Raw genomic sequence first — 25,744 nt, forward strand, 5'->3', positions numbered from 1 at the left:
TGTCGTCAAGCAGCTTTTCAAAAATAAATGTGGCTTATTGGCAGACAGGAGACAAGCTGAGAGCAGGCATGCTGGGGGATCTGTTTCAGTTTACATGAAGAATAAATATAGTTTTTATAGGATGAGTTAATTGGCAAATCATTTTCTGACTACTTCCCCATGTCAAATGTGCTATACATTCATGATGATGGACCTTCAATCAACTTGTTTACAAGGCAATTAAGAATGTTCAGCTTGAAACAACTGGCCCGAGGACTTTATCTTGGCTCAGGGGGAGAGGGACGTTAGCCAGAGGAAGATTTGTTGTGTCAGACGAGGTGTTACAATGTGGATAGAATAACGATAGTTCAAGTAACTTCAGACAAATGGACAGAGTTCAACAGGGCCTCCGGAAAACACAGCCTGAGGTGATACTGGCACTTACAACATTCAATCTGCTCCTTCATGTGAGTGAGAGTGAGGATATAGCTGTCACTTCAAAATGGTAGGTTCTATAAGTCATCCTTGGCCCTTATTTTCCTCTTTCCTGTGACATGGTAGTGTCACTTCCTGCTTACTGCGTCCTCAGGGTCTCTCTGCTGCTTTATGAGCCGCTCAATCTCGGAGCCCAGGGTCTGTAGATTCTCCTGTTAAAGAAAATTAAGACTTTTAGACTTAAACAACGTTTAATTCGGGATTCCTGAGACGAACTGGTGTGCTGTGACTGCATGTCCAGCATTTTGCTCTTTCTTACTTTATATAGAAATATATTGTCAGTACAAAAATGGCATTTAAAGCCTGGATGACCTTTACTTTTTTAATAATAAGAGTAGGAACTAACGAAACATAGCACGTATTGTCACAACTTTTTTTAGAAACTGTAATCAATATTTAAAAACGTAAAACAATTATCACAGATTTGAAAATGGCCAAAGCCAAATTACTCATCACGGTAGATGTGAAGCTTTAATTGGGCTTTGAGAGAGTGTTTTGTTTCATTGTCTCATTATTGTGCCTACGCTGAGTGTTCATTTCTTCCTGCTTACTGCCAATCATCTTTCATCCACAGAAACAAAAGTCGCTGCAGAAAAAAAAATACTCCCACATTACAATTAACATCTATTGTCTTTTTTTGTTTTTAAAGCATCTAACAAAAGTGTGACAAAGGAACCTAAGAGAGGCAGTAACTATGAATGAAAACAGGACTATGTAGGTGCAGTATAATATTTTTATTTTTCAGCTTTTTGATATCTCAATGTTTGAAAGGTAGTTTGTGCGCACTGTATTTAATGTGGATAGGTTTGACACGTTCTAGTATCTAGAAATTGTGGACATTGTTCAGTTGTTTTGAAGAACATCGTGCACTCTTGACGGTATATATTTACTTCATTAAGAATTTATAACAAAAGTGACTAACATCTTCTTCATTCGTTTCCACACACATAATTAAATTAAGACTAGTCTATGTCTGGTAAATGTGCATATTTCAATGAGGACTAATTTATACAAGCAAAATAAGTCCCTATTTATGCACTTCATGGTTTATTCTTTAAGTTCTTTGTGATTTTAATAATTAAATGTAATTGAAATAAAAAACAGAGCGTTGATCCCTGGCGCTACATCTCTTAAAGGTACGTCATTTGGCCGCATCACCTCTTCAGACAGGCTGCTGTTAAAAAACTGAGAGGTGGAAGGGATTCATCATTTCCCACCTACACATCAGAAAATCTGTCCAGTTGAAATCCTAATTCTATTAAAGGAATATAAAAGACCCTTAGGACACGGACAAAGCTTACATACACAAGCGCTGAATGGATGCTGTGAATATAGGCTTGAATCCACTTCATGAAGCACATGAAGTAGAAAGAAGGAGGAACACGTCTTTTATTAGACCACAGTTTCAATATCTCTCTAAAAAGGTTTGGAATATACGAGCCAAATGTGAGACAACCTCAATGGATAGAAAGTAGCAGCTGGCTCGATGTCCACTGTGCTTTGATTAAACTCCCCCATTTATCCACCTTTAAACTATCTGTTACAGCCGCTGCTACCTTGTGCCCTTAACTCTGGTGGTGTGTAGATGTAAATGAGCTGTGCAGTTCCTCTGCTATCATTGGCCGTCCCGACCTCTCAACATCCGCGGCGATTGGACAGACGTCACCCAATCCCTGCTCGCTTCTGCCACGTCATCCGGGGGAGGAGTATAAAGGCTGGGCACGGACACCATCCATTCGGGAGGCTCTGTATTGTGTGACGGATGCCTCAACCCTCTCATTGTGACAAAGCCTTCGTTCTGTGATTCTGTTAGCAGTGTGTTTTCTGTGCCTCGTTAGAATGCTTAGCAGTGTGTGTTGTGTGCTTCGCTCGACTGCTTAGCAGTGTGTTGTAGCATTTTGTGAGTATTGCTTAGACCCAGGTGGTTAGCGCCTGTAGATCAGCATTCTTGTGTGTATTGCTCCAGTGCTTCTCAAAGTGTGGTCCGCGGACCACTGGTGGTCCGTGAGCGCCCCCTAGTGGCCCGTGAGTATATTGGTAAAATTTCACATTTTTTATTAATTAATTAATTAAAGTTTTCCGCACTCTCGCGGGAAATCTCCGCAATGGAGCGAGCTTAAGTTTCACTTTCGATTGCATGATAAAACCCAGATAAACACCTTCATCACACATGTTGCCACTTGTTTGTACAATTTTCAGGCGATTTGTAAAAAACGATGTGTTTTTGGATATTTGTGGAGTTAGGGTGGTCCGCGAGTGTTTTTGATTGGTTAAGTGGTCCTTGGTATGAAAAAGTTTGAGAAACACTGGCTTAGACCCAGGTGGTTAGCGCCTGTAGATCAGCATTCTTGTGTGTATTGCTTAGACCCAGGTGGTTAGCGCCTGTAGATCAGCATTCTTGTGTGTATTGCTTAGACCCAGGTGGTTAGCGCCTGTAGACCCGCATTCTTGTGTGGATTGCGTAGATCCAGGTGATTAGCACCTGTAGACCCGCACCAGCTGTGTTCTTCCACAGTCCGTTTTGTTATTGTTTTGTTTCCACTTTAGAAGTGAGATTTTCTTTCCTTTTTTTTTTCCTCTTTTGGAGACCCCTTTTGTTGAATAGTGACAGCTTGACCCGTTGTTGGGCCAAGCTGTTTGTGTAGCCTACATCATTTACTTACTTGCAGTAACAATTAAACCACCGGTAACGTATACCAATTCCAATCTGGTCGTGTCGTGTCCTTTTGGTCCTCCTAGCCCAATTGGGAACGTAACACTATCATATTGATAGTAGTGTTTTTTTTTACCATCCCTGTAGTGTTGTTGTTTAAGTAGAATCGGTAAAACATCTTATTTATAACTTATTTCTGCGTTTCTATTTCTGTGTAATTTTAATAACCTAGTCCACTTTCATAAACTTGAATTGTTTTCATGCCTTATGTAGCCGAAATAAACATCAAATACATATTTCAAACTCATTTGCATGAATTTATTGTAGTTAATGTATAAAGTGGTGAAATTCTTTCTTTTAACCAGTGGAAGCAAGTGGATGGAATTTTTTTGAAAGTAACTCAGGAACACTCTCGTGCTTCTGGATGTGTCTGGTTGGCTGTGATGCCCGAGTGTCATAATCACAGCCAGAGCCTAAGAAACTAAAGAAGGCTGCCCATCAGTATTCTGCATGAGCAGTCCATACTGTGCTACAGTACAGGCATCCTGCAGGCTCACAGGCTGCTGTGGGTTTGATGTGTTAAAGGAAATGAGCTTCATTTTCTGGATGACAAATTCCAAACCTCTAAATGCCAAAATAAAGTAAAAATATAAATGCTTTGATTAGATAAATGCATGAAAACACACACAAAAGGTGTATTAAATGTAGTATCTGTATATAGCCACTCGGAATGTACTACTTTTGTAACCTATCAAGAGACTTGGATAGTAAATTAGCATTTTTGCTATCTTACATTATTTCTCCTATACTGATCTGTTCATTAACATGCCGTCTTCATAAAAAAGGGAAATATATTTGGCCTGAATAATATTATTATAAAAACCTTTACAAAAGCATGATAAACCAAACATGACAACTCTGTGTGCAATAAGAGCAAATAAACTGCTAATCAAATACATTTTTGAATAATAGTTATATGAATACAAAATGTAGTGCTTTTTTGTTGTTGTTTCTAATCTATGTTACATTCAACCTGACATAATCCCAATGAAAAACTTTTTTATATTTTGATCATTAACATGATTTTTGAAAGTAGACAGAGACAATTAAAAAGTTAAAGTGGCGCATGACAATGACAGCTAATTAATTACCCTCTGAGGTCATCTAAGCTCATAATTAATCACGCACTGCAAACTACACATCATTAATAATACCAACGCGTTGAATTCTACATCCAAAGCTCACTACACTTATCGATGATGCCTGCTTACCTTCAGAGTAATGTTCTTCAGCAGTGTGTCCTCCAACACAGCCTGCAGCTTCCTGTTGATCTCTAGCGACAGATCCAGGGTCAGCCCTGTCCGCCGGGTGGGAGGTGTAAAGAGACGCCATGATGCCCCCCGCCGACTCACGTTAGCCTTGTTAATGTCCGACGCCTCTGATGAGAGGGCCCCCGACTCCTCTCTCAGCACATAGCTCTGGATTATTCTATTGGGAGGAAGAGGAGGACAGGAGTCAAACAGCATGCTTCATAAAGGAGAGGCAAAGAGTGAGTCAGCTGTGGAGCAAAGAAAATTGAAAAAGTAGGATTTATAGGTAGGAGCATGGAGAGCTCCTTCAGAGGAATAAAAACCATTTTCAGCAGCAGTGGACGTTTCTAGAATAGTAATTCCAGTGGGATGGCTTGTTGAACTTGTGCGCACAGGACACATTCAGTCATAGTTCAAAAGATGATTTTTCTGCCAGTCAGAGGAGGAAAGGTAATGGAAAAGACAGCTTTGGAATGGGCTGACAGGATTCAATTAATCAACCGAGCCTGTGTGAAAGTGAGATAAATCTTCCTGTTCCCAATTCATTTTCATCTGAATAACAAAACAGCGTCGAGGTTAAGCTATGTTTGTGTCACAGAGAGGGAAATTCATTAGCGTAATAGCTCCAAACTTCCTGTTGTCCAATTTTCCCAGAGAGAACACTGACGACCAAGTGCGTTTCCGTTAACACGAAAACAGACCCAAAGAGATTGTGTGAGACTGCCATTGTGACTGGAATTCATTACCGCATGTGTCATTATCATATTTTTGTTAATATGCCACCCCAGAGAAAAGAGAATACTAAAAAGCAGTATTCAAGATAAAGGACATGGTTAAGGAAATGAGTGTTCGGAGCTCATCCAGAACATTTCTCCATGAGAATGCTCGCGCCAGACTCCCTCCAGGCATCAAAGAGAAATTAAATGCGTACAAGGTTGGAACTCAAAAGCTTTTGCAATGGCAACTGGGTTCTTCATTTTCTCCTGGAGCGTGGGCTGGTGAAGAGGGTTAGGTGCTGCCCTACAGAAAAGGTCAACATCCGCCGGTAAACCTCAGGAGATGGAGCATTAATCAATATTTTAAAACCAGCTCTCGACACAGCTGTTCACCTGAAGCACCGACCTTAAACATCAACAATACTCAGCTCCATACTGACGTTGTTTAGTTCAGATTCAGGACGTGCACGAGAGAGGCTTCTTAAAAGGCGGGTAACTGTGGGGTGAGCAGAGGGTCCTGACCCTGAGTCAGATTAGCAATTAGATTTCCACTCAGCAATTTCCATCATAGAGCTCATAAAAGGATTCTCAGGAAGGAATGTCAATCCATTTAGGTGAATACATACAGTATGTACTACTACAACCATTTCTACTACGGCGACTACTACTACTAATTAGTCAGAAATACAACAAATACAAATGAATGGCAAGCAGTTTGTGGACTACATTTTTCTCTTTCAATGTTAAGCTACAATATTTGACATGCAATAGGCATTCATTGAAGAGCTTACAGTTTAATGATAGCTTTCAAGTGTAAGTGTTCTATTTAAGGAAACCTGTTGTGATAGAGATCTTTGAATGGTTGAAAACATGCCAGCCAAGGATATAAGTTTAATATATTTTTGAATATAGCATGCATGAATAGAATTGTAGTATAAGAAGATAAAACTGCTGACTTCTGTTGCACAGACTACTTTATATAAACCATAAGACTACTCTGAAATAGTGTGGATACAATTACAGTGTTAACTCTGACTTTCTCTGTGTTGCTGAAAAAAAAAATCAGTTTCATCCTTTAATATAAAAATGTATTAATCTATTTTCTTCCTTGGTATTCAAAATCGTTCATTTTGTCAACCTGATATTTATGCATGACCTACTGTAGACTTCAAACAGTCTATGTATAATCAAACCAAGAAAATCTGCCATGCAAAAGATCGAAATGAAACAGTCGCTATGGAAGCACTACAGAAAAAGCCACTGTCACAGATTCCCCATCCACAAAACACACAACAGCTGGGCTTGCACAGACATTAAAGGGGACTTACCTCTGACTAGACTTGCGAGGGTCCATATTTGGACCCCAGTTCCATCACGACAGTGTTTTAGTAAAAACAAAAAAAAGTGACAGAAATGAAAGATGTGGCCACATGGTGCGCTGAATGGCATGCAGAGGCCGGCGGCAGGCAGGGTGTGAGCAAGACAATGACTTCTGTTGGGGTTTGTTAGTATGTCCTTTTTTTCCCCAGCAGAAACTAAGCAATGAAGGCAGCAAGTCAAGCATGCAGGAAGTGAAGGTGGAAATTCTGACTGCAGTACAGCTCTCGAATATGACATATTGGAGCGCACTACAGTGAAAGTCCCCCCTCTTAAGGTTGTGAACGACTAATACCATGAATTAAGTCGGGAAATACCAGCTTTATGTTAAAGGCTGCAACCATCTATTTTTGATAAATGTAAATACTTAAGATCAAATCTAAATGGATCTTCCTTTATTAACACAAAAAAAACTACACTCTGGCTTATACATCAACTGAAATTAATTATGAAGTAACTGCAGGACAAAGATCCCAGATCACCTTGAAAGGCCCCGTTCTAATATATTTAAAACACATTCAGCATCCTTAATAACCCTCATTGTGCTGAGCATTGATTACAACTAACAGAGAAAAGGGTTGCTCCCTAGATAAGTATCCATCTGCATGTAGTGAACAGACGGCCGTTCTCCTCGGGTTTGTATCAGCTTCATTCAAGTCACATAAAAGGCCCATTCAGACTTAATGTTCAGCATAACCAGGTGTGGGTATTGAAGGACAGACATCATTAACCTTGAAGGATGATGCATCTGTTTCTGCATGTTTAGCTCATTTACTACAAATCACATATACTGTATGTAGCCAATGACCCGTGTTTCACTTCCTAGCAGCTGGGGAAATACAATGTATGGCTGAATGATAAGCAAAACGCATCTAAAAATAATCATGTAGCAAAGTCTCGCAGATAATGCAATGGTTTTACCTACAGTAGTTCAACTTCATAATAAATGATGTTCTTTTCATTTGTTTGGCAAGACTGATGACTCTAAATACTGCAATACCCATGAGCCTTTGCCCCCTTGACTTTAAGAAGAGGCCATTCAGGTGTGCTCAAAAATAAACAAACAAAGGCTCAGGAGATTTAAAACACTTCCACGTTGCAGGGCCGAATAAATGCAAAACTGACAGAAAAAGATACCACCATAGAATGAACAACGCCGCATTTTTAAAAGCTCTTGAAGCTCTCTGATTGGACGTTTCTAAATGCTCTTTCAGACTTTACCTGATACAAGCTCCCAACTTCAAAACTCTATTTTTTTAATTGTGGGTGCACATTCATAGTAAAGAGTGACATTCATTAATAGTAAATGAGCTTAAAGTAGCAAAAACACTGCTGTCAGCTTTTCTTCCACTGACTGTCCTTTCTCAGAGACCCACTAAGCTTCCACCACTCTGCAAGCGTGAAGCAGGTGATGAACAAAGACACCGTTATCTCATCAGAGTTCACCAGGCTGTCCTGAAGGGATAGGGACAGAAAGGCAAAAAGGACAAATTCACATCCACATTCTGGGCAGTGAAACCCCCCCCCTCCCCTTCCCCACACCCGCTTAGCCGAGATTTTACAGAGCTAAATTTAGCTCAACAACCGTGGGATTCGCCCTCAATTTTAACTCATGAATGTAGGTTGAGGCTAATGGATTCAATACAAGTGTAGAGCTGAGAAAGATATGAGAAGTGATCCAGGTAGAATCAAGCAGGGATTTAATTGTAATCAGGAAACAAGAGACTCATGATTGTTTGGAGTTATCTGATCAATGAATAACATGTTACTCACTAGAGAAAACTGTTTACTCTGTGTGGTTCTACCCATGAGAGTTTCAAATCATGCCCACTCCACATTTAATCCTGACATTGGTGCACAATCCACTTCAAGGCTTAAACTATACATAAAGTACCGATGTGATTAAGATAGCTCTAGCGTCCTTCACACTGTCTCTTTAGTTTAGGTGATGGCCATGAATATGGATGAGCCATCATTAAGAAGCCACACCAATGCATTTCCCCCTCTTGATCAGCTCGACTATAAATAGTTCTGAAGGAGGTTTGTCGCGGAGTGTGCTGCGTGATTTAAAGACGTGACACACACAGGGAGGTAGGGGGCCATAAAGTGCTTGTTTATGCACTATGCTGTTTTCAAGGTGAAGCATTGCACTTTGGAGCGAGGAATGATGTGCTCAAATATTTGTCAAGGTTGAGCTTTGTTTGGTCATATATAAATAAATATGTATAAAAATGAAATATTAAATGTAATGTTTCCCAGTTATCCTGTCAATGCAGCAGTGTAGTTTGCTCAGTGTATCCATGTGCATTCAAATGAAATTCTAAGAGGTTTTTAACATGTGTAATTATTAAGTAAGGAAGTAAGTAGGTCCTTTTACTTTGTTGCCCTTCAACACAGCTGCAATAAACTGCTCCTACTCCTGTCACACTGAAAATCACTATTACATGAGTATTTGCTTCTTTTCTCCAATGCAGGTTTCACATAAAATGGCCAAACAAGTTTCCACAGGATGTTTCAGAGTACAAGTACACATGTATTTGGTATGTGACCTCAACGACTCGTGTTGCGGCATCCTAGACCTGATTCTACCTCGGAGCATTCTCTTCTCTTTAGTGAGAAACTTTTTATGTTCCTCTGACTTTTCCTGTATAATTCAATGCTTGTTTTTAATGCATCTATTAAAACAAGCCATGTTAACAACCTTGCAGTCAAAACTGTTTTATTACTGCACTACTACTGTTCCATTCAAACCAGCTTTATGGTCTGAAACACTGCGTCTACAGTACAACTAACCTCTATCAGTATTGTTTGAATATACTACCAACCATTGTTGCAGCAAATACTGACAAATAGCAGTTTCAGCTCTGTTTCCTCCACTCACTTGGTCTTTCTGCGGATCTCCTCCACCAGTTGCTTGATGTGATCCTCCATGAACTCGATTTTCTCCTGCTTTCGAGCGAGGGCCTTTTGCAGACGGACAATGCGCTCCACAAGCACGGTCTTGTCCACCTCTGGGTAGTTGTCCACCACCACCACTGAAGGGACCGCCTGGCTGTCTGGGGACCGCTCTTCAACACCACCGCCCCCCCCATGGCGTGTATTCAAAGAGCCTGAGGAATGGAGATCGAGATCAACTTAGAAAACATTGTTTATCGTTGTGTCTTTGGTCATGTGTCGACTAGCTGTTGACTAATTTGTTACTACCTTTAAAAATGGCATTTTCACTTTGATTTAATTGTGTTAAACCTATCATGCTATTTTTAGGCAATAGCATAGGTCTCAGATATATAAAAAAATATAAAAAACATGTCTATGAAGTGTTTTGCTCAAAATACCAAACAGATCCTCCATTCTAGCCATGCCTCATATCCCTTTATTTCACTTCCTGTTTCAAAAGTGTTGATTTGGGGTATAAAGCTTTACAAAAAAAAAAAGAAATTGATGAAAAAAAAGGAGGGGGCTGAGCTCATGCGGGAGATTCTAGCGGCAGATACTGCGGTGATGAAACGCCATATCATTATCAAGGATTATTTCTGAAACAGTATGGAGCTCAAAGGCTTTCTCTCTTGCCGGTTATACCACAAGGTGAGTTCCTTTTTATTTCCTGCTTCTTCAAACACATGCTCTGTGCAGCACAGGTTAGCTCTGAGTGTTAGCGATGCTAATGTCAACATGCACCGACCATATTACGTCCAAAACAGTCGAGCAATGTTTCTGATAGCAATGTTTCTGATAGGGCCGTGGGTGTAAAGCCAGCCCACATTTCCGACATTACGTCATATCGGACGCAAATCTGGATCAGCTCCGTTGTAGCCCCGTTTTTAGAGATTTGGGTACGGAGGAAAAGAGAGAGGGTTTCATTTTCTGACGCTGCGTGAGTTCCCCGACACACCGGGGACACATATTTATGTATACAATACATAAGAAAGTGCATTTTGCATGATAGGTCCCCTTTAAATAAACTATATTTTCTTTGGAGGGGTTTTTATGCCACCAGAAAAAAATTACACAACTATAGGACAAATATTTGTAAAATTTAAATTCTTCTATGGTATTACTTCTGTATGTGTTAAATACTAACCAAATCCAGGAGCAGTACCTGAGGAACTTGAGCGACTGCCCATACTGCTGGCATCCCGGTCACAGCCTCCGTTCTCAACATGCTCCAATCTCTTACGAGCTGTAGAAGAAGAAGAAAAAGTAAATAACTGAGAGTCTCTATGACAAACAATCTGAATGTTAAGATACATGCTTTCATAACAAATATATTGTTGGTATTGCTGACTGCTGAACATTAGAGTAAGTTATTAACTAAAACGTAATGCAGTGAGGAAAAAATGTAATTCAATCATGTCAACAAAAGAAAAGCAAGCAAATATTTGCATTAAAAATGGGTTATTATTACTGGACAACATTTGATAGTTCCTCTTTATAAATAACTTTTAAAAATAATTGATTTTGAAAACTGTCGAAATCAGAAGCTTTTTTTATGTTGATAAACATTATCCTCAAGGTAACAGACAACACTTCCAGGGATTATGACTTGAACAAATGTACTATAGCCATAGATGAGAGTAACATCTACGTCACTTTGCTGCCCACTTTTGGGGGAAACAACGCTGTAATTTGAACGGCGATCAAGCCTGAAGCCACAGAGCTCTTCTTTTACTGTCCTTTTTTCTTAGAGGAAGTACAGAAAAAACGTAACTCTAGATTTGTTTTAATGTTTGAGGTGCAATAAACGACACAGCAGCTTTTTGGCATGATAAAACAATTATTTTCTGCCTCACTGATGAGAGTAACAGCTGGCGAAATTACAGCCTGGTCTACTGATTTTAAATTGAACCATATATCGAGCCCGATCGTTGATTTCCAATGATTTAATGTAATCGTTTGCCTGACTGGCCATCGTAATCGGGCTCTTTGAAGATCCAAGGTTTTCAAAAATGTCTGATCGAATTGGCAAAAACTTCAGAATTTGTATTGACCGCCATTCAAATGACAGCGTTGTTTTCCCCCAAAAGTGGGCGTGGCCATCATTTTCGTAGGTGTTGCTCTCATCTATGCAAAAAGGAACTCTTAACTATAAGAAACAGAAGCCCTCAAAAAGGCAGTCTGAAAGTCAAAGCTAAGCTTCATTGCTTGACTGAACTTTTCCTCTGTGAAGGTGTCCACCTGAATAAAGGTGACGCAGGCTGCTTTTAAAGAAAAGTGCCCACTCAGCAAACCTTCCATGCATTAACTGCGGCTGAAAATTACAGTGGGAAGCTATAACAGCAACACTGATGAATGAACACTGGCTCTTCTAATACAAATCGGTCCCAGCTGACAACTGAAAGGTGGTAAAGCTTCCAAATTGTGTACCTTAGTGTCACAGAGAACCATGTTTTGGGAGCCGACTCAGTGTATTAAGTATAACCTTAGAACATTATCTCTCTTTTAACAGTGCACTCCCATCTCTCTTGTTTCTAATCACCGTGCACTTTCTACTCTTAAAATCCAGAGGACAGATAGCGTCTTAGTCCGGTCATTCCATAATAAAAAGATAAATATCACAGTGACGTCAAATTAGATGATGGGAAGGAAGTCTATATTTTTCACTCATGACATTTTCCGATATGGTTTTAGATACATGACGCAGTGGCAACTTTGGCAGGGCTGGAAATAATACAACACTTTTGATACCTTGGAATTTAAATCATCTAATTTACTGTAATTCTAGAAAATAAAAATGGGAGAACAAAATACTTTTTTTTTTTTATTTATAGTATTTTTTTCCCCTTCAACCATCAGTGTTGTGGTTGTCTGCTAGAAGTTTTCTTATCAAATTTCAACCACATTTTCACAATACAATCTTTATATATAGGTCGTTTTTAACTGGATATAGGAATTTAGTAATTAGACGTCTGTCTTTAAGCTATGGAACAAGCTGAGACACTGCTTCATGATTGTACAGTAGCATCACACTGAGCTACATGGCTCTCATTAGGCATAATCTCTTTATCTGCTGATGAAACAGTTACATTAAGTTGGGCACTGTACCGTGATGAGCTACAGAAATATACTGTAAGCACGTTTCCTAACCTTGTGTTAGCTGTTTCGTTAGGTCTTTGATGCTGGCGGCTTGTTTCTTTTCTGAGTCACCAGCTCGTCCCTCAGCTCTTCCACTCTGGTTTTGAGTTGGTCCGCCTCCGTCTGCAGCACCGCCCGCTCCTCCTGCAGGCCCTGCACCTCCTGCTGCCTCAGAGACCCCTCCTGCTTCAGCTGTCGAGACTGCAAGGGAAATGGACACAGGGGGGGGGGGGGGGTTAGACTAATGATGCAGCCGTGATAAAGTGGCTAGATAACTCCACGACGGCTGCTTGTCCCGAAAACAACTTGGTTTCACAACCTGTGTTTGAATAGAAAAAATACCTGTATCGTCTATGTATTTATATCTGTGCCAAGCCTATAGGAGTTTGTTTTACTATGTCATGAAGCAAGGAGAAAAGCTTTGATGACATTATGAGGACAAATCCTAAACCCTTTAGAAATTTGCAATTCACTTTTGTACAAATATAAATGTGGTGGTCTTTTCACTTTTTAATGAAATGTACCTTATTATGATACATGCCAAATTATTTTAAACTTATCACTTTTATAATTATTTTGGCTGCTTATTTTAAATAATACTTGTTTAATTATGTTGGCTATATGTTCTTATTGTTCCTTTTTATTTACCCGTTGTATTTTTTAAAGAATTTATTTTTAAAATGCAGGTAAAATAAAAAAATAAAACTGCTTTTAGATTAAAAAGACATACAATATGACATTTTCTTTGTTAGTTTAACATCAACTAAGAAGAAATATGTTTTGTGTTTTGAGCAAAGGACATGTATGGACAAACCTTATCAATAAATAAAAACTAGTTAAAAAAAAGTAGAAACTGCTTCAATATGTTCTGATTGTCTAAAACACCACTGTCCAAGGAAATTGTATCCAGGCCAGAACACTCATCTGTCCTGTACCACTCCTACATCTCACTCCTCTGTCCAGAGTTCCCTCACCTTGTCGTCCAGCAGCCGGTTGGTCTCCTCCAGCTTGGCCTGCAGCTCGGCGAAGTTGCTGCTGAGCTGGTCCAGCTGAGACTGCAGAGAGTTGCTCTCCGACTGCAGCTGCTGGGCGTTCTTACTGCTCAGCTTCTCCTGAAGCCCAGCAGCTCTGCCTCGCGCTCCCTGCTGCCCTCGACGTCCCGCTGGAGGTCGGCCATCTGGGTACTCAGGCTGTCCACTTCCTCACGAAGAGACGTGACCTCCTGTTTATCACTGCGGGACGAAATAATTATTGGCTCATATTAAATGGATTCATAATGAACTTTGATTATTTTGTGTGTGTGAAATAGGTACCGTCAGGGAGACTATACATGACCACTGTATGACAAACAGGCAATTTTGCTTTATAAAGAACAGAAAATAGACTTAGAAATATTGTTTATGCAAAAATGTAATAGTGAGTGACATGATTCATACCAGTAATAGTTCACTCTTTCAATTGGTAATCCATTATTTCATTCAAATAAGTCATTTGTAATGGACCACTGAAGATACATAATATCTGAAATGACCACTAACCGTTTGATTTTCAAAATAACTAACCTTAACCCTGACCTCAATGAAAAACGGTATGAGGTCAAGATGGGATGGAGAATTAAAAAGACTACCACGAGGGCTAAGCAGACTGCACTTACAGTAGGCTATGTAACTATTTACCAGAGGATTTTATCATATGCGTCTGCCATGTGGTTTAATGTTACTGCCGCAAGGAATTGTGGGATTGCATTATCTTCTGTTCCTTCAAAAAGGATGGTCCAGTGTACCCTATGCTATAGGAGATAAGAAAGGAAGCATTGCAGATGCCTTCCATAGCATTTAGGGGATTCAAACAGCTCTTATCACGGCTGCCTTGATACTTCAAGCTAAAAAAGACTATTCGACCACAGCCAGCGAGTCAGGATAAAGGTCACAATCTCCACTGGTAGTGAAGTTTTCTACAGAGCAAAGAACTGGTGGAATCAAATTATTTTCTGCCTGCCAACAAATTACAGTTTTTGGTGCGAGTGGTGAAGGAACGTCATGCTGCTCAGAATGACAGCCAGAAAGAAAGTAGAGAAGCTTTTGCAAAAATCTATCTGGGCTGGCGCCACCTACTTATGGCTCACACAGAATGCAGCATTTTAATTTCTAGTTTCTAAAGTCATCTGCATACGGCCTGCAGAGCCACAGAGGGGCCAGAGTCCCTCTCTGCCCAGTGTGCTATATCTGTCCCTGGCCTACCTTTGAATCCTGCAGTAGAAATATATATTACACTGTTCTATCAAACCAATTATGCCTGGCATTTAAAGTTCCGTTCCTGCATGATCACTGTGTGTATGTATGTATGTATGTATGTATGTATGTATATATATATGTATGTATGCATGTATGTATGTATGTATGAATGTATGTATGTATGTACCATTGATGCTGCTCCTCAAGCGCAGTGATCTCCTCCAGCTTGTCTCTCTGGCGTCCGATCTCAGCTTTCTGCCGGTTGATGATCTCCCTGTACTTGCTCAGCTCGTCCTCCCAGCGTGGTCGCTCGTCCTCTAGACACTTTAACTACAGAACAACACACACACCCTTAATTAACTTGAAGTCCTGTCGGTGACATGTGCACACACACATGTTCAAGTGCGTATTTATATGACAAACCTTGGTTCGTAGAGTAACGAGTTCATCCATGCCCTCTTTGTAGCTCCTTTTCAGGTCATCCAGCTCTTTGGCCTTCACTCGATGCACCTGCCAGATACATTAGATATGAGATTATCTATTTATAAATGTTCTACTTTCAAAATCATTTCAGTTTCTAGGCCCCTGAATCACATTTTTAGAAAGGTTTCTTATCTGTGTTTCATCCAATTGATCACAATCAGAATTTACAAAGGACCAATTCAGTTATTATTTGACACATTAACTTAACCCTCATTCAGACTTATGCAACAAATTGCTTTCTGGGAAAAAAAAAAAATCCTGCAGCATCTTTTCAATGAAGATGCACTTCCTGGAAATCCTACTGTGACATTCATTAACATTATTTTGTTTATGCCGCCATTACACATGCAAAAGCTTAATAATGTCTTGTCTCATCTTTGGAACAAAGCCATTAATGATACGACTGCTAGTCAACTTTTCCAAGAAGCAATTAGTAGCCTGTGGTATCCAAGACAACATGCCACTAATGGAGAAGCCGGCAAATTTACCGTCTATTCCCTCCATTCATCATGCCCATCCTTTTTTAATGTTACACCCACAGCGTTATGGACACCCAACTGCATTATTATGACTAAGTTGCATCATACTACATATACTATAGCATATACTAAAATAGGCACAGATTTAGATCTATTTTTTCATCAGCAGGGAAGCGCTACCTGCCTAAACTGAAGTGCTACATTACGAAATCTTTTAGAAAAACAATTGACACACAATATAGGCCTACAATATACTGTATATATCACCTCAGTGTTTATCATTGTAATCTATAAATGAACAAATGGAATGAAAAAAACAGGGGTGAAAGCAAACTGAAGGGGAAACAAAACGGTTACTGAGGCGTGATATTTGTGGATTTAAATTGAAGGTCTTGTAAACACCCTGAATAAACAAACCAGAGTGTGGCATGATGGAAAGACATGTGAGATGTTTTCTGGGTTGTTGTTGTTGTTGTTGTAACCCACAGCTATATTGATTATTTCTAGGCCAATTATTTTTAAAGAGCATTTCCCCTCAGAACGAGGCAGAGAGAAAAACAGGCCATTGTGTTTGGATTCAGTCCATGTCAGTGCTGTGTGCATGCGTGTCAGCCTGTAGAGCCCATGTGCCAGTTGGTTACTCATTCTTATTGAAGGCAATTACACCTCTCGTAGTGATGAAAACAGCTGAAAATAAACCTTTTACTAGAATAGCTGGCATCAAAACCATCAATAAAGAGCTGAATAATGGCCTGGCGGAACAGAAGGTTTATGCAATTTTGAATTCGTCGGAAGTCTGTATAAATGTTTGTTTTGTATTTTTGGAGAATCGTCACCAAGACCCAAATAGTTAACATAGTTAATCAACACGTATGTAAGCTTATAAACAGCTAATGTTTATGGTAAAGCTTCACCTTTGGTCCAGGACTGAAAGTGCCTACTTAAGCTAATGTACACACTAATGAGTACTTGTGTATACATATAGGTGAGTGTTTTAAAGTGTTTGTGTGTGTGCACAGTGGTTAGCACCTCTAATTGGCCTGTTTGTTCCTGCTTGTGTCTCTCCAGCTCGACTTTGGTCTCCCTCAGTTTAGCATCCAGCTCGTTAGACTTGATTTCCTCTGATTCCTGGAGGAGATGGGGGGTCAAAAGATTAAAAAAACAAGACAACAATCAAGAGTGACAGGGAGAAAATAAGTGAACGCTGATATAACAACATAAGAATGGCTCAGCATATCCAAAGCACACAAAATCTAACATGCAACTTTATTGGCCTTAGAGTAAATCAATAAGAAATGGCTGATAAGTGGGAATAGACAGGAAAACGACACCTTTTTGAGTCATATATTACTCATAATGGATTATGTGCATGCAGAAAAGTTAAGTATGCATATCATACTATAATATATATATACGGCAACAGGGTGTAAATAATAATGCTGAAAATTGGGATCTATGATTAACTGCGTTCAAGTGCAAGAATGGTTTGAATACGAATATTAGTGGCAATGTACATTATAACTAAATAAATGCAGTATTACTGTGTAAATCTGCTGTCACTGTGATCGAGTACAATGGCTCAAATAATCTTTTCAAACGGAGAGAAATATTAAGCGGCTCTCTGCTACCATCACAAGGACTAAATGAAAACTGCCATTCGAATAAAAGTAAATCATTGAAGTCGATTTTTTTGCTCATCTAATTACAAAGTTTATACAACAAATGCAGAAATGAAAAGTAATGACGTGGAAATAGAATCACTCGGTCCATGTATGTGACGGCAGGAGCATGTGATGCATTTCTCACTGTCCAATCAGATTTGACTACTTCCTTCTTTGACCAATCGTTTCAAATCTTCAGTGAGTTAGCTCAGTGACTGCACTCTCAGATTTCGCTAAGCACACAAGTGTTAAACTGCCAAAGATAAACATGCATTCTCCAGCTCCAGTACATCCAACAAACAAAGACAAGATGTTTCTCACACATGACCAGGTATTTCATATTTGCTCACATTATTGATCATGAGAAAACTAATGCTCCCATGTGATAAATACCACAGACCTGGTATGTTCGGATCATGTCCTGGCAGTTCTTGCGGATCTGTTCAGTCTCTTCTTTGGCCTGGGTCAATTTGGAAGTGGTTTCTCAGTTTTCTTTAGTTTCCTGCACACAGATAAATAACATAAAAATATGTTGTAATAATGACAGTAAAAAAGGCTTTTTGCTTCTGAATAAAACTAGTAATTTATAAAAGCTGTGCAATAACTTGGAAATGTTTCTTTCCTAGCAAATGCATAATGTTATTTGTGATGTACACACCCAACAACCACACAAACCCCCACAAAAGAAAACATTAGTGACTCAGCTGCTGCGGCCTTGAGCAACTGCCGAGTATTCACACTTTCCTCTGTTTATAGTTGTACATTTGCCTGGAGGCAGCAAAACAAAAGCATTATTTTGTAATAGTCATTTTCCAAAATAGCTACAATGTTAATGATGATTTCCTTTCAGGGTCATTACTGTACCATTTTCACTCCCATTTCATTTCGCCCCGAATCAAAAAGACAAATCTAATCGTGTTTTATGGAGCGGCTGCAGATAAAGGGGACGCCATTTGTATTCTGAAAATACTTGGCAGACGCAGATGTTTGACAAACAACTGGCGTGGTTTGTAAGGTAAACGGAGGAAATTAAAATTAACCACAAACCTAAAATAAGTTGAAACTGATATGCCCACTGTACTGTACTGTATGTAGTCAACCTTATTAGATATGTAAATGTAGCCATGTGTGTTCAATGTATCATTTAAATACAATTTGACTGCAGCAAGTTCAGGTTCATGCCAAATACAAAACACATCCAAAGCACAATGGTATTCTGAAAGTAATACAAATATACTGATCTCTTCTCTGTGTTTTGGATATGTTTACAGTAGCATTGGAACCAACATGTATTTTCCCTATGTCTGCCTGTAAACTAAAAGCACATTTTAGTAGGAATATCTGTTGAAAACATGATCCGGTTTGACAGTCAATAACATTTATATTACCTTGTGTGCATCCGCCTCACTCTTCAGTTTGTTCTGGGCCCATCTGACCTTGATGAGATGTGAGTTGATCTCCTCTTTTAACTTTTCCACCTCTCGAGTCAACCTGCTGACCTCGCCTTCCTGAGAGACAGAGAGATGGGTGAAGCAAGGGCAGGATCAGGATCAGAGGCTAGGAGAGCAACGGGTCTTCGGCTGAGCTGAGATAGTTAACAATCCTGATGTGTTTCTCCTGCTAATTCTAATATGTATAGGAAGCTTACAAGTCGGAAATCCAACAAACTGCTGACATAGAAGACCATGGTAAGAATGACAAGCAAGATAAAATCAGCATGCACAAAACAGTGTTTGTTCGTCTATAATAAACTGATATGGAGAATGAACATGTGACGTGGTGTCCTTTACTCTCAAGTACAAACTAATAAGTGTGGCAGTTGTATGTTTATATTGTCCCGAGTGGCAAATAATACTAAATTCACTCAATTTGCCACATGAAAACACTGCAACAAAAGATCTACCATAAATAACAGTAATGTACCTTTGTCATAGGTTACTTTAAGGCTAAATCGGATAACACAGTAAGAAGTGCTGCTGTTGTTGAGTTTTTAGGTCCTAATATTGAAGGTTTTTAAAACAAACACTCTTTAATAAGGCATGTAAACCTGTCAGTGTTTACCTTAGCGTCGTACAGCTGCTGCATCCGACCCTTATCCTGAGCCAGCTGGTTTCCTCGGAGGGCCTGGCGGTCCACCTCCTTCGTGGCTTCTCTCAGCCTCTTCTCCAAACTCTCCTTATCCCGCCGCAGGTCCAGGGCCTCCTTCTCCCCCCGCACATACTTCATCACCATGCCCTCCTTCTCCAGGCGGGCCTCGTCACACTTCTTGTTCACCTGAAATGGATCATGAAATAGATCTATATATTTTCCCAAATGTCAACGTTGACTTGTACAAGTAATGAATTATGGACAGTTTGATAGATGGTGAGAACGACCTCGTTTTCTTAGTGTGGATGCAAAAAAATAGCTGACAGCTTGTATACATTTTACAAATAGAGCTGACATGCACCCGCTTGACAGCAATGTTACGAAGGCAATTTTATGTTGCCTATTTGAATGTTTACTAGGTTGTATTAATACTTCATTATTTAGTACACATGCAAACTAGAACATATTTTAATTATCAATCCTTTTTTTTTATTCTTGCACGTTTAAGAGCAGGACACTGTGGTACATACTACGGGTCTCACACCTGTGTGTTCATTCCTCATGCCAACGAAATGCTCATGTGCCACTTCACAGTTTCAGGTTTATCTTTTATGTGAAATATTCACTTTCAGGAGAGCAAGAGAAGAAAGGGAAAACTGTATGAGAGTTTTTGTGTTTTTCAGTGAAATAGATAAAGCCAATGTTGTGCTTTGGGCATCACAATGTGCACTTCAAATCAAATACAGTAAGTTAAAAAAAAAGGAAGAAATGTTCTTTATAGAGAGTTTATATAATACAATATATAGAACAAATGTGTCAAACCCCTGGGGCAACAGTTGATTAGGACTGGACCCCCATCTTATTGTAAGGAAGGACTGATATAAGGAAGGGCTAAACGAGACGGCCGAGTGCAAAATGTACCTCCTATTGTTCACTGAACAGTGAAATTAAAAAATTGGGAAGTGTGACAAAACTGTCAAGAGAAATGTGCCCTACATGGTTTCAACCAGGTGGAGAAACTATTGGAGTGCTCTTCTTCAATCTGCAATAGCAAGAGTTAGGGGTGCAAAAGCTTGACCGTTCAGGTAATTGTTTTGTGCAAACATTGACAAAGATAGTGGCAAAAACTAAGATACTGCATTTTTGTCATGCTGTGAGTAATCTTTATCTTAGCTTACTTAGCATAATTTAAATCTTAGGATGAAAACAACTTTGGTTCATTAAAGTGGGACAAGTGATATTGATTCATTGGCATAAATGTGGTTTACACATACACCAAATGTGAATGCAAATCTTTAATTCATTTCACAAGACTGTTCCTTATCCCTGAACTCTCTTAATGGACATTGAAAACCCATTTTCTTGAACACATACAGCATTAATTATTTATGTTGAATGTCTTGATGATCAAGAGTGCAAACAAGTGCTGTGGTTTGAAATGCCTTTCTCTCCATTTCTCTCTGACAAGTTGCCGCCACATAGGGACATCTCTGACCACAGAAGCTGTAGTCAATATATCAATAATACTCAAACAACTGAGCATCCCATTATATCTTAATAAATGTGTACATCACCAAGTATCCCTAAAGCATTTGGTAGAAGTGTCTGATGTTATCACTAATTCAACTCGAATAAATGTAGTCATCTTCACTTAAGGCAAGTCTCCCCTTTTATTCCAAACAGGACTGGATAAATGCAAGTCCATAGCTATCATTTAAAACATTTTATAAGATGACTCGAAAGAAATGTAAAGGGTCCTGGGTAAAACTGAAATGCACGCTACATTAAATTAATACAGAAGTTTCATTTCCTACCATAGTTCCACAAAAAAATGGAAAAAAACATCTGATTGAATGGGTATAATAATAATATTTACAAGTTTCATTGGGAGTTAAACTCGATTGGCAAAATAAAGATACTGTAGCAGCCAACTGGAACAAATCCAGACATGCAAATACAGGTCAGACTAGGGCGAAACTACATAGTGTGATCAGCTTGTCAAGTATTTGTGTCCTGTTATACCTGTTCAAGCCTGTGTGACGTTTCCTTCTGCATGTGCTGGAGGGCAGCCTTAGCCGCATGGTCCTGATGGATGAGTTTATCCCGAGACTCCTTCAATTCTTTCAGCAGCTCCTCCACCCTGCCCTCCAACTGTATACACAGGGAGTAGACAGTCAACAACTTGTTAGGCCACATGTAAGTCAATGCCTCACCTGGGATAATCTGCTTCACAGGGTGACACCTGACTCACAATGTTGGAGGCTGAATTAATTTAGAGAGCGCACAAAGAGGAAGTCAGTTTGGCTTTGTTCCAGTCCTGGAAATCTGAAACCTTTACTGGAAAATATTGTTGAAATATCTCTGGCAATCTCTGAATCAATATATGTCTAACATAATTAAATATGGTGTTTGGAGAGAAAAAAAAAAAGCATACATTGGGTTCATGCCATAAAATCCCTCCTACTGCTTACATAATGGTTAAACAAATGCTGTTACTAAGAAAGCAAGAATCAATTATTGTGCCTTCTATGGCAACAGTGATGCTAGACCAGATCCAATTAATAGATAAGTACTTGTACGCAAGCTTCGTTAAATTACAGGTAGAAAATACTTTAAAGAATCAATGCTCTTAACCATAAACTTACTTATAGCATCTTCTTCAGCTGTGTCAGTCTCTAACACAAAACATTTTACAGCCAAAATCAATGTCCACGCCAGGGAGGAAGTGAGACAAAACATTTTAGAGGAGCGCTTCCTTGTTAATGAAAAACATATGCTTCCATTGTGTTCCAAAAATGATTAAAAATAGCTTGGAGAGACATGCAGGACAAACATGGCCCATTATTTCAGAATATGCCTGTGTTAGACCAAGGGATACTGATGATACAGAGCACATTACTTGTGTTTGTGCTCCAACAGTCAGTGCCATATGAACCGTGAACAATGGGAATGGACAATAGAGAAATAAACTAACCTTTCTAATAGTGGCCATGTGCAGCTTTTCCGTTTCTGTCCTCTTTTTTAGTTCATCCCTCATGTTGTCCTTCTCTGAACATATACCCAAATCAGCTCCTGGTGCCTCTTGTTTTCCTCGAGCAGCCTATATACACAGACAGAAACAACACACACAATACCAACTCAGGTCAAATCCTAGCCAATTAGTAAAGAATGTAGAGTGTTGTAATGAAGGTCGAACAGCGCCGGATAGGAAAGTATTTGGGTCACTCTCTGTCATTTAGCCAAATAATTAGAAAAAGATTACTTGAAACAATTATTCTTGTGTGTTTGCTAAATCAAGGGAGATTAAAAAAAAAGAATGTGCAAGGAAAAGAAAACAATAGCATTTAGAAAGTAGGTAAAACACTTGCAAAACTGTTCTGTACAAATAGCAGTTTAAAATGATGTTACGAAGGTGGCCTTCAGCTACTCTAGGCAGCAGATAAACCAGAGACAGAAATAATCTAATAACTGACGGCATACTGCGTCCATTCTAACTGACGAAATAACACTTTACCTCTGAATCGACTTCTCCTGCTGTGCATACTGGTACTGCACACACTTCTCAAAGACCACCATGCAGTTCTCTTGGTCTGTAGGGAGTCCGTTGATAGGTGGGCTTCCTTTGCCCTCACCTTTACGTTCCCCCTCAGGCAGCTGACAAGACAACAGCTCTGACTCAAGCTCATCCAGCAGCGACTCCTGTGACAGCGAGCGCTGGATCTGGGAGATAAGCTTTCGGCTGCAATCAGTGTCATACGGACTTGAGAAGGAATGGGAGGGGGCCGAGTTGTCGGCACTAGTTTGCGGGCTGGAAGCAGGTGATGAGCCCACTGTGTCTGAACTGGGGGTAGAAGGGCCGTTGCAGAACCCGGAGGTGGTTGTCGAGTCAGTAGGGGAGTTTTTGGAAGCACTTTGGAGGGAAGGGGATGATGGACTCTCTGCTGAGCTGCTATCATCAGCAGGCGATGGCTCTGTGGGACAATTTGTGACCAAGACTGATGGCTGCTCATTGCAGTGTGTGGCATGAGAATCCTTCACTTCATTAAGAGTCAATAAGGTTTCTGCTGTGCCTTCAGAAACAGAATCAGAGCTTTCCACCTCATCCAAAGCTATGACTGGGGCTACTGAAGCTCCAGCAGCCTCATCTGAAAGGGAAGGGAGCTTGCTTTGCATAAAAGCTGTACTGCTGTCACAGCCAGCATCAAGCTCACTCCCCTCTTCATGTTCCTGACTGCATGTTTGAGCTTCCGACCTTGTCTGTATGCCTGTCTGAACATCTGTTGTAGTCTTGATGAATTCTCTGTCAAGCTCTGCTTCATCGTTTGCCTGACTGAACTTGTCCGCCTCATCCGCACTGTGGTTGTGAGAGATGTCTTCCTCCTCTTCTATGTTAGATGCGCTGTTGTGATGCTGATTCCCCGGTTGTGACTCTTCTGACACTGATTCAACCTCCGATCCCTCCATCATGTGTGTATCCGAGGCAGGACCAGGCTGTTCCATGGTCCCTCTCTGGTTCAAATCTGGTAGAGGCAAAGGTAGACACACAGAGAAGATAGCAAGATTCAAATTGTGCAAAACAAAATAACTGTTTTCATAAATTTGGTCACAATAGTTTTTCTGTGAACAGCCTAAAATTCCTGAATGTAACCAATATAGCAATATTGCGTGGTCATTGGGCACAATGTTGTCCTTGTGTTGAGCTAGGAGTAACCAGAGAGCAAGATTTATATTTCCACATGGTTATTTGCAAGAGGATTTGTTAACAAAAGGACCACATAATAACACAGAGTCATGCCCAACATACACACACTAAGATGTTTTATCAACACCTGTTACGTGGGTTACACTTGTTGGTCTGTGGCGCTGTATGTCATACAACTTAGATAGGTATTTTAGATCATGACAAAGCCTCACCCTAATGCCATTATCTTTCAAATCTCTCATGACACACTTGGTAGGATTTGATTATGGAAAATAACTGTACAATGTTTCTCAAGTACAGTATACAATTGAAGCAATATGACAAATTATATCTCCTACTAATAATTAAGCTTTATTTAAATGTATTATGTACCAATGGTACATGATGAACACGTGTTTCTATTTACATGTCTACTTTTAAGAATATGAAATACAACATTTATGGATTAGCTTGATGACACTTTTCTTGGTGACTTTATGTGAGGGATTTAAATTAACAACTAAACCTCTTCTCACCAGAGACATGGAAATGGTTAATAAACAAAGTCTTCCCGTCTCATACTTAAACATTCAGTCATGTGTTAACCTCATACATCAAATATAAGTTAAACATTATCCCCATGGCTTTTAGTTTTAGATATTGCATTTGAAAGATGATATGCAACACTATGTTTCCTGACCCTGAATCCCACCAGAACAATTTGTCATTGGTTTTTCCTTATCATCTAATCCGTACTCACTACAGTTTTTCCATAGCTACCGCATTACGTTAATGAGTAATAGGTAGATCATAGCCACATATATCCAGCCAATTAAGCTTATCGCGTTAAATGGTGAAAGCACAACAGATAAAAACACACACTGGCGTTGATGCTCTTTTTCGACAGGTGTCATGCCATCAATGTCAAAATGAGTGAACATAATAATCAGTAACCAGCCGAATCAAAATACACGATTTACGTGTTCATGCCTTGGGTAGGTGACTGTGTAGTTAGATAGCAGCAGGCCGAAGTGCCATTTGTATTTACTGTCGTTTTATTAACAGTTCGGTTCATTTAACGATAGCCATACCAATGCTAACTTAATCTTGCTAGCTGCTTAGTTAACAAAACAAGGCATTAGTGACACGATTTACATAACGTAACACATATGATACCAACAATGGGTGGTTCAAATGTATGTTACGCATAAGTGCAGACTGACATATTGTATGGATCCACTGCTTACTGTAGCTAGCTAAGCTAACGTTGATAAGAGAGGCGTTAGCTACACTGCAGCTAGCGAAACTAACGCTGCAATCCAACATACATGACACATGACGCTTAATAAACATGATTATATTTTCACCTACCGAATGCAAAAAGCCCATGTTGTAACCCAATGCGATCGAACCGGTATAAGGGATAACTTTGAGCTTTCTGCCTTAACAGCTGATAGCCCTAACAAGTCACTTTGATATGACACATCAACAATATGGCCACTGCGGGAGAGAAAAT

General features: G+C 39.7%; 1 protein-coding gene across 1 annotated transcript; it reads right to left on the reverse strand.

Annotated features, from left to right (window-relative positions):
- Positions 1–6: 6 nt before the first annotated feature.
- ccdc186 (coiled-coil domain-containing protein 186) lies at positions 7–25,737 on the reverse strand. Its single transcript, XM_034214468.1, is given in 21 exon segments — positions 7–626; positions 4,399–4,486; positions 4,488–4,530; positions 4,533–4,615; positions 9,412–9,640; positions 10,612–10,710; positions 12,615–12,662; positions 12,665–12,803; positions 13,577–13,716; positions 13,719–13,834; positions 15,024–15,166; positions 15,260–15,346; positions 16,828–16,926; positions 17,860–17,961; positions 18,848–18,967; positions 19,521–19,733; positions 21,570–21,698; positions 22,522–22,613; positions 22,616–22,647; positions 23,062–24,067; positions 25,600–25,737. Coding segments are annotated over 20 exon segments (3,072 nt in total). The 5' UTR covers positions 24,048–24,067; positions 25,600–25,737; the 3' UTR covers positions 7–542.
- Between the last annotated feature and the right edge of the window lie 7 nt (positions 25,738–25,744).

The sequence above is a fragment of the Gymnodraco acuticeps genome, unplaced genomic scaffold (assembly GCF_902827175.1).
Source record: "Gymnodraco acuticeps unplaced genomic scaffold, fGymAcu1.1, whole genome shotgun sequence".
NCBI lineage: Eukaryota > Metazoa > Chordata > Actinopteri > Perciformes > Bathydraconidae > Gymnodraco > Gymnodraco acuticeps.